Source organism: Pteronotus mesoamericanus, unplaced genomic scaffold (assembly GCF_021234165.1).
Source record: "Pteronotus mesoamericanus isolate MK-2021 breed Mesoamerican mustached bat unplaced genomic scaffold, CSHL_Meso_final scaffold_232, whole genome shotgun sequence".
Taxonomy (NCBI): domain Eukaryota; kingdom Metazoa; phylum Chordata; class Mammalia; order Chiroptera; family Mormoopidae; genus Pteronotus; species Pteronotus mesoamericanus.
In genome coordinates this window covers 28628258-28638501 of record NW_026555311.1, presented here as the reverse complement: position 1 = coordinate 28638501, position 10244 = coordinate 28628258, and the positions used below count along the sequence as shown (strand labels likewise).

At 41.1% G+C, this 10244-nt stretch overlaps 1 protein-coding gene across 2 annotated transcripts in view; it reads left to right on the top strand.

The window, feature by feature from the left end:
* Positions 1–1262: 1262 nt before the first annotated feature.
* Positions 1263–10244, top strand: part of GPAT3 (glycerol-3-phosphate acyltransferase 3) — a 56167-nt gene continuing 47185 nt past the window's right edge. Inside the window, exons 1-3 of one of the 2 annotated variants that reach the window (XM_054591795.1) lie at positions 1263–1386; positions 1660–1952; positions 9169–9235. In XM_054591795.1, the coding sequence (XP_054447770.1) occupies positions 1812–1952; positions 9169–9235 (208 nt within the window). In that variant the 5' untranslated portion in view covers positions 1263–1386; positions 1660–1811. The remainder of the gene's footprint in view (positions 1387–1659; positions 1953–9168; positions 9236–10244) is intronic. The other variant, XM_054591796.1, reaches the window with a different exon arrangement.

The window sequence follows — 10244 nt, the reverse complement described above, 5'->3', positions numbered from 1 at the left end:
CATATAGGGTTAAACGAGTCAGTATAATCTTTGAGGCTTTGTGCTAAATCCATATTTAGTTTCAGCAAGGACTTTGGAAAGATTTTGGCAATTGTGCTGTCCTTGTTTTTGTAAATTGACAAAAGTTTAATTCTGAGAAACCAAGTGCTTGAACCCCCTCATTTGTTACTTGGTTTTTATGACCAAGTTATCTTTTTTCTCCTTCTCAATGGGAGAGGGGGTTTGTGATACCTGGTGAAGGACAATCATTTACATTCTTTGCAGCTGGGCTTCTCTGCTCCCTTCTGCTTCTCACTTCCTCCACACCCTGGGCACGGTCCACTTTCTTCGTGGTATTTGCCATCAACAGTTTCCATTCAGTTTGTTGGCCCTCCCAGTTTTTCCAGCTTGAAGTAATACCTGAAAGAGACCTGTATGAGATTTTGGTCCCATTCAGTGGTGATCTGGAAAACCTTGGCAGTGATTTTCCTACCTACTGCACTCCCAACATCTCAATTCTCATGCTCATTCTTAAAATCATATCACGTCTCTAAGAGCCGTGGACTGCAGTGAGGTAAATACCCATATAGGGTTTTGCCCTTCATTGTTCTAATGCGTGCTAGCAAGGCAGCAGTGCAGGGATAATACCCAGGGGGCTCTGTCAGTTTGCTCAAGGCTTCCCTGGCGTTCTTCTGCAGCTTTCAGTGCTTTTGAGCGCCGGGTAAACGGGGAGTAGAGTGGGGTAGGGAGGGTGCGGTGTTGGGGGGCGGGGGTGGCAGGCAGGAATCTGTGGTTGGCATCTCTTATCCCAGGAAGAGCGCAACATTCAGCTAGCTGAAAGATTTCTGTGCCAGGAAGACAGCGGCTGAACAGGCAACTCGTGGAGAAAGCTTTCCACACCGCCCTGATAAGCTCAACTCGGTGGAAGAAGGGAGCCGAAAAATGTGGTAGACACCGGAGAAGCGTAAACGGTAGCTGGGGAGCGCTCAGTGCATTTCCTTTTCCCTCGAAGTCTTGGCAAGAAGTCGTTTTATACCCACACAAACAAGACCTTCTCAAGCGTCCCGGGCATGTCAGGAGTTCGTCTTAGGGGTTGAAAAAAATGCTAACATTTTGTAGATGAAAATCCTGCGCCCTAAGGGACTTGCTGGGAGTGCTGGGGTAGGCGGGGCAAGGGGACGCTGGAGGTCGCCCAGGAGGCTGCGGCAATCTCAGAGCACGTCTGTCCTGGATGTTCTGGGTTGGGTGGCGGAGGAGGTGGAGCGAGGGTGGTGCGCAGAAATAGGGCGTCCGGCGAGCGCCGCCAGCCACCAGCACAGTCCTCGGCCTGGCGCCAGTTCAGCCTGCGGCCGGTGTGCTGTGGTGCGGTGAGTCCGCAGGGACCCTTACTTCCGAAGGGCCTCCGTGGTGAGTCACCCGCTGAATTGTCGTGACTGCCACCCAGAGGAAATCAGGCACAGGGTGGGGCGCGTTCCCGGGCGCTGCGCTGTCACCCTATCTCGCTTCTTCTGGCCGGTGCTACCAGCTCTGCGAGCACTGCGGTGGCTTCAGCCCTGGTCTGGGCCTCCAGCGGAGAGTTAATCCGCCCGCGCGAGGAGCCCAAAAAGGAAGGAAGGAAATTGCAGTTGTTCTGAAAGTTTTTCCTTCCTTCCTCTCTTTTTTTTTTTTGTTTCCCTGCAGAGGTGAGTGCCAGGAGGCAGCGGCGCTGATTCTCCAGGCCGGACTCCGCGCCTCTGCTCCTGGAGCTGCCGTACGACTCCCTGGGGACAACAGCAGTCTCGCTCGGACCTCCTCCCTTCTCCGGGACCCCTTCCAAAAGGGTGCGCGGAGCCATGGAGGGCGCAGAGCTGGCCGGGACGATCCTTTACACCTGGCTGACGCTGGTGCTCGTCTTCATCCTTTTGCCTTCGGCCTTCGGGGTGTCTTTGGGCATCTCCGAGATCTACATTAAGATTCTGGTGAAAACTTTAGAGGTGAGTGACTGCAAGGATGCAGCGTCCTCGCACCTCAGAGGGCTTGAGAGAGAACCCAGGGTGGTGGGGGCCAAGGATAGAGCTCGGTTGAGAGGGGACCAGTTCTAAAGGTCGGTGGTCCGCAGGGGTGTGCGTTTCGGTTTACCCTCCGTACTAACGCGAAGATTGCTTCTTCAGAGCTGGAGAAATGTGGGCTGAGACCACTGGACCACCCTATTGTTCTGCTTCTGGAAGGCGCAACTACCCCACCCCTAGTTCTGTTATTATTTTTACTGATTGTGTTAACTGTGTGGCTGCCCTTTATATCGTTGGATTTCTTTATATCCATTAAGCAGTCCAGCTGTCAGCTCACCGAAATTTTTACAGCTCCAGGTTTCAGAGGTCCTTTCTTGTACTAAGGCATCATGTTTATACTCAAGATAAGAAACCAGTTGCTGAATGGTAGAAAAAATATGTGATTATACTTTAATGAAGTCATGGGAATTTTATATAATCAATGACACTTGAACTATCATTGAAAGTGTGTCTTTGACCTCAGCACTCCCTACAGTCTTCTTTCTAAATTCTGCAAAGGTGTTAGGTGCAGGTGGGTCTGGTGGGGAACAACTGTGACTCCTTCTTATACCAGGATTTTTTAAATGACAAAGGCTTTCCTCTTTACTATCTCATTTTCTGTTCCCCAAAGCCTTGGACAGTAGGGAGGGCACTTATTATTCACCTTTCATACAGATAAGGAAATTGAGACTCTGAGTTCAGTGGCTGTCTTGAATGAAGTGGTCCTAACTGAGGAGAGGGTATGTTTGCCTAATGGTTATGTACAGACTAGGCACAGATTTGCTTAGATTTGATACCCAAATCCAGCTCTGACTCTCAATATGTGATCTTAGGGAAGTCACCTACTTCTTGTGCCTCATTTATCTCATCTATCAAATAGGAGTAACAATAACACCTGTTTCCATAGGGTCGTTTAAGAATGTTAAAATATGTCAGACATCTTGGAAGGGTGCTGGGACATGTTAGGTGCTATATAAGTGTTTGCTGTTGTTAAAAGAATAATAATATTATTTAGAATCTAGCATCCTCATTTCTTTACCTTCTAATGTCGATTCTCAATTTTCTGCCCTTATTTTCTGTCTCAGGACTTGGTTTTTTCTCAGCCTGCCTGGTGGCTCATATATCTATATATCTATATCTATATCTATATCTATCTATCTCCAACCTGCTAATCTCATACCTGGAGATGGCTTGCTAATTTTCCACTTACTAATATCCTGCATATCTTTTCTACCTGCTGATATAATCTCCTGTTTTACCGCAATTTTTTTTTGGCCATTTTTCTGTCTAGTCTTTGAAGTTATATTTGATTCTTCATCCTCAGCTTCCATGTTTTGAAAGTTCTGTTGTTTCTACTTGGGAGATATTTCGCAGTTTTGAACCTTTCTTATTGACTTCACACTGTGAATTGCTGTGAACTATGCTCTGAATTATGCTGTGAATGTTACAGCTGCTTGTTATTGTTAGACTTCTTCAGAATATTCTCCTCATAGCACATGATCCTCTTCAGCTGGTTTTCACTTTTTCTCAAAACTCTGAAATGATTGAACTGTTTTTCCGTACAGCAATGTCTTTTGGAATTTATATGCCAAGTGAGGATGGAGTGAGAGTAAACCACAGAGACTGGCTTCCAGGTGCTGACGCCTATATTTCTTGCTTTATTATTTCAAGATAGAGCTAAAGATACGACCAGGAGAGAGGCCAGCAGTTGCTGTCAGCCTGGCAAGTAAATATTATGCTTAGAAGAGGTATCTCTGGCCCAGGACTGGCTGTCAGTTTGGCAAGGCCTCAGGTTTTCTTTTTTGCCCATCTAGAGTTGAAGACTTTCAGAGATGTACTCTTTATTAATTAAGCTCTCTAAAACACCAATTTTTGATTGTAGTGGGAGATATACCACTTAGTTTGGAAACTAGGTGGACATTGGCAGCATAAGGAACCACCGTGCTTGTCAAGACTAAGTTGTTGGGTCAGAGAGAAGCTTGACATATGTGGAATTAGGATGGGGATTCATTCTGTGAGTCCACTCTGACTTGTTGGTTGAACATGCCTGGAACGCTTGTGTTTGGAAGAAGGAAGGGCTCATCGGGAAAGTCTGTGATCCCACAGTGCGTTCTGCTTTAGGCAGAGGAGAGGAAAATGGCAACCCAGGGCTTTTCATCCGCTAAAACAGCGTTAGGTGTTTCAAAGACATTTCTGTTAGGTGAGGGTTAGTATAGTGGAAGTGGATTGCTTTTCCTGAGTATAGGGATAGTTCCCTTAAAAACTGTGCTAGTTGCTGCCCTGGCTGGGTGGCTCAGTTGGTTGGAGCATCATCCCATGCACCAAAAGGCTGCAGGTTCACCTCCTGGTCAGGGCACATATAGCAGGCACCCAAGTGATGTTTCTCTTTCACATCAATGTTTCTCTTTCTCTCTCCCTCCCTCCTTCTCTTTCTAAAATCAATAAACATATTTAAAAATTTTAAAAAAATGTGCTAGTTGTTTAGTACTAGAACATCTTTGTTAGTGATGGTTTTGTAGATGTACACATACGTCAAAACTTATCAACTGCATGCTTTAAATGTATAATTTATTGTCTATGAATTATACTTCAATTGATTATTCCTGTTTCAGAAATAATTTTATAAACCAAAAAATAAAAAACCCCAAACAAACAAACAGACTCCTTTGTTAGTATTAATATTAGAACATCTTTAGTTCTGGACAAATACCCTGCCTTTTTGTAGATTCCATTCAAGGCCCAGCCCTTCCTACTATTTAGTATGTTCTCAACTGATTCGGTTGTTTCCCTTGCATTCCAGTTCCAAGAACATACTATGGGCTTTTTGATTGGAATTTGAAATTTCTCAAGTTTTCTTGGTTACGCTTTACATACCATTTAAAGGGTCATTTGGTTTTGTACATTATGTGTTTATTTTTCTAAGTTTTATTGACAATGGATGGCTTTTTCCATGACCATAAACTCAAATTTGGGACTTTAAAATATGTGGGGTGCCTTCTGAATAGCTGATTGTGGTAATTGCTATTTGTCAAGTAACTGACTCAACTGTATGTTCTTCTCTGACTCTTTCTTAGCTGCTCATTATTTCAGTATCATTTATTGAGCACCTGCTGCATGCTGCCTTCTGCATTGCTGTATATCTCTAGATGAGTGCATAAGCCCCTGATATACAAGCTACTTGAGGACAAGACTTGGATTCTTAGAAGAAGTTTAGTGATTCTCTAAACTAGTGATTTTCAAGGTCTATATAATAGTTTCTAAGGAATAGTATAATTATATAGGGAAAAGTATTTTATGAATACAAAGTATAAAACTTTTGGCTGAGGGGATACATAGAGAGTAACCTATTTGGATGGTGGGGTATATGTAACTTGAATCTCTAGGAGGGTATGTGTGAAGTTTCTATTTTATTAGAGAGGAGTACAGGTTAAAGGTTGAAAATGCTGTTGTTGCCCTGGCTGGGTCGCTCAACACCAAAAGGTTGTGGGTTCGAATTCTGGTCCAGACACATGCCTAGAGTGCCAAATTCAGTCCCTTGTCACGGCGCGAAAGGGAGGCAACTGATCTGTTTCTAACATCGAAGTTTTTCTTTCTCTGTCTCACTCATCCTCTCTCTCTCACTCATCTTCTCTCTCTAAAATTGATAGACAGTCCTGACTGATGTGGCTCAGTTGGCTGGGCATCACCCTGCAAAACCAAGGGTTGCTGGTTCTATACCTGGTCAGAGGACATGCCTAGTTTGAGGGTTCAGTCCCTGGTTGGAACAAGTAGGAGAGGCAACTGATAGATGTTTCTTTCTTACTTCGATGTTTCTCTCCCTCTCTTTCTCCTTCTCTTTCCCTCTCTCTAAAAATAAGTAAAAATCTTTAAAAAATAAATTAATAAATATATCCTCAAGTGAGGATTAAAGAAAAAAAGAAAAAGAAAAATGCTGTTGTCAACCATGAAAGTTAATTGTAAGGTTATTGATGGGGGTGAGGATAGTGAAGAATTGCTATCCATTGGCCTAAGATCAGAGGGAAATAAAGAATGGGAAAAGAATATAGGATTGATGGAGAAGAAGGTAGGGGAATGTTATTAAATTATCTAATCAGATAGTAAATGTTAATGGACTCACTTTTTCCTCACCTTTTGAGGAACAAGATGGAAGCATGAATAAGTTCCTTCAAATTTCTGACCTTGTAACCTTGGGCAGGTCACCTACCACCACCTCAGCCTCAGTTTTGACACATGTATAGAGGAATATGTCTCCTAGAGTTACTGTGGAGATTCAATGAGGAAAGGTGAATAAAAGCACTTGATGCATAGTAGGTGCTGACTCTTGGTGGAGTTTGAATTCAGAAACTCTTTGGTCTTCTTCCCCTACCCCTCCCCTTCTTCCCCCTCCCTTCCCCCTCCCTGCTCCATCCTCCTTCCTCCTCCTCCTTCTCCTCCTCCTCCTTCTCCTTCTTTCTCCTCCTTCTTCTTTCTTCTTCTTTCTTCTTTCTTCTTCTTCGTGGACAAAATGAACCTACCTTCAGATCTTTGATGGGTTAGCATACATACTCAGAGTAGAAAATTCCTGCCACTTATTTTAAGTAGTAGTCTTTCCCTTCACCCTCTTTTCTGTCTACAAATTTTTCCATCTTTTAAAATGTATGTCAATAATTCTCAGGTGGTTATGACACCTCTTATTATAATTCCCAGTTATTATACCTATGTTGGAAATATAGCAAATGTGCTAGGAGGCCATGGTTATTTATGACAGAAAGTAATAATAAAGAAAAGTTAGCAAGGCACTGTGATTTTTCACTTAATTCCACAACAATGCTCTGAGATAGGATTTATTGTCACTACCGTTGATAGATTGGGGAATGGAGGTTCAGAGAGAGAATTCATCAGCAGTGAACGATGCCCCTGTGTTAGTTTGCTTGGGCTGTCATAACAGAGTACCACAGACTGGTTGGCTTAAACAACAGAAATTTATTTCCTCACAGTTCTGGAGGCTATACGTCTAAGATGAAGGTGATAACAGGTTGGTTTCTTCTGAGGCCTCTCTCCTTGGCTTTCAGGTAGCTGTCTTTTTGCTATGTCCTCACATGGCCTTTCCTCTGTGTGTGTGCATTCCTGGTATCTCTTTGTTCATCCAAATTTCCTCCTCTTTGAGGACACTGAGCAAACTGCATTAGGTTTCACTCTAAGGACCTCACTTTAACGTATTCACCTTCTTAAATGTCATATCTCCAAATAGAGTTATATTCTCATGTACTGGGGGTTAAGCCTTCAACTATGATTTTTGTGGGGAGGGGGCAATGTTAAACCCATAACAACCACAAAATATGAACATTTTTCCATTATATAAGTATGAAATAACTGTCCTAGTTAAAGGTAATTATGATTTATATAAAATACATAATCAGATGCCTTTAATAAAAATACTGAGCTCCAAGATTAATAATGATTGTTTATAAGATTTTATTTTAATCATATTTTTGGTCTACTTATAAATGATAATGAGTACCAAAGCTTTAAATTGAAAAACTATAGAGCCCCGGCTGGGTAGCTCCGTTGGTTGGAGTGCCATCCCAGCACACCTAGGATGTGGATTTGATCCCCAATCAGAGCACAAACAGGAAGCAGCCAATGAATGCATACATAAGTGGAATAACAAATCAGTGTTTTTCTCTCTTTCTCTAAAAATCAGTAAATAAAAAATTAAAAGAAAAAAAGAAAAACTGTAGACATAAACCTTTACTTCTATTGAGAAAATGTGCGAGGCCTAGAGTTTAAGTCATCAAGGAAAAGAAAAAGATGCAACCAAATTAAGACTGTCTTATTATCATTTGTGATTTGGCACTTGAAGTCTGAAGGATTAGGCCTCTATTTATAGGCTCTTCTCTAAGCACAAATGGCATGTTCCTACTTGCCTCTTTGGAATGTTGTGCAGGGGTCCTGATTAGGTCAGATCATGCCTTACTCTTTGACCTTCATGAATATGTTTTAGGTTATTTGTTCTCTATCGGCTTATTTGCTTATTTATTTGAAATTGTTATTTTCATCTCTCTGTTTAATCCCTCTGAGCCGAGCAATAACTGAGTTTTTTGTCTTGACATATTTAATACATTATTTTTGTTCCTTTGAGGGTGCTTAAGTTCTAATTATAATTATTACAATGTGTTTTACCTCTCAATTTGCTTTTCTTCCCACCCCGACCCCAAAGCAGTCAATTTAGCCAGAGTTACCTTCTAAAATTGTAATCATCTGAATAATATTTTAATGGCTTCTTTTCTAAACTAGAAAAATAACCACTGGGATTTTCTGAAATACTGTCAACAAAGTTAATTTATAGTTTTTGAACTATGATGTTAAAGGTAGATAATTTTGAAAATGCATTAAAAAAGTGTAAAGAAAAAAATGATGTCACATCTTGAAATATTTCTTTACACTCCTATATACTTTCAAAACAATATGGAGGCTGATTTTTCCTCCTCTTAGCTTCTTTCAAAGCTATGGTTTCTCGTAATCATAGCATTTTCCCTATGCATCTTAAAATGTAAGTGACCATTTACAGATGATTTCTTAGTTATCAACTTCACTGATTCCTTTCAGCTTTTCATATCTCACCTTGCCTTCTTTTTGAAGCTTATCTTTGATGCAGGCATTTAGGCCTTTTGGAGTATGTCTTACTCTTGAGTGACTAATTTGCTATGAAAATAATAGTTATTCTTTGGGCCCTGGGTTTTTACATGTGTTAATCTCCTTTAATCCTTATGGCAAACCCTAGGGGGTAGGAAATATCCTCACTTCATAGATGAGGAAACTGAGGCCTAAAGTGATTGTTACTTTAAACTCAGATAGTCTTGATGCCATAACCTGTGCTCTTGCCCAACATGCTGCGTGACCTTTTCAAGGAGTAATTTATTGGGGTACCAGGTGTGTGTGAAGGATTTAAATAGGGTAAACGTGATCCTTTCCCCCCTATTATGGGGGCGTTATCAGTGACTAAAACAAGAGTATACCCAGGATTTGGAATAGTGCTACATCAGAGATTGACTGGGGGATCTCTCTTATTTTGAGTAGCACCAGGGCTTAATGTTTAATTCGCTTCCAAATAAATATGGTTTAAGTATGCTACACTGTGTCTATGGATGAGTTTAAATTAATACATCTTGTTTTTAAACAGTGGGCCACACTACGAATTGAAAGAGGAGCCCCAAAGGAGTCGGTTCTTAAAAACTCAGCTTCTGTTGGTGAGTCTTTCTTTTCTTTTTTCTTTTTTTTAAAGATTTTGTTTGTTTTATTGTTAGACAGAGGGGAAGGGAGGGAGAAAAAGAGGGACAGAAACATCAGTGTGTGGTTGCCTCATGCGTACTCCCTACTGGGGACCTGGCCTTAAACCCAGGCATGTGCCCTGACTGGGAATCGAACCAGCGACCCTTTGGTTTGCAGGCCGGTGCTCAGTCCACTGAGCCACACCAGCCAGGGTTTTCTTTTCATTACAATGGTTAAAATATCCAATAATATGATAATATAAAATACCTCATTTACATCTACTAAATTTGAACTTGGAATAGTCAAGGAGTAGTGCATTCTATAGGCCTTGGATTATTCATAATTCTGTTCAAAATAGCAGCTGCCTGAGTGTTGAATGAGTTGTTACTGTAAAGAAGGTAATATTTGCTATTTACCTATGTGTTCTTATGGGGTATTTGTAAAGGCATGCATTTAAAAGTGGTTGTTCATGGTTTTAAAGATGTTGTCAATGGCTTAAAGAAAAGGTAACTGAACTACCTGGGAGTTTAACCTGTTTTAGGGGTTTTATTAACACTTTATTCTAATTTATGGTTCTCAAAGTATGTTCCTCAGGACACTCTTTCTTACTAAAAGCTAAGTGATAATACATGAAATAAAATAACTCTCCTGTGAAATAAGCTTGGGAACCATATATAACACCTTCCTTTTGGAGAATAGTATTGCACAGTAACAAATGGTCAGAAAAGCCCTGCGGTAAAGGAACTTGTTTAATTTTTGTTTGAAGTGAGTTAACAAATCAATTAATTTAACCAGTTTCTATGTGTGTGCTTTGCTTTTATCCCCCAAACCCCCTTTTTAAAGAATTGTAAGAACTGTTTAAAACAGTAGGTTCATAGGGGAGTAGAATTCTATGGGAGTAGTGGCTATAACATTAGGAAGAAATGAATCACTAGATTTAATTAAAAGATTAACTCTTTATGCAGTTTTCAAAAATAATTGTTGAAA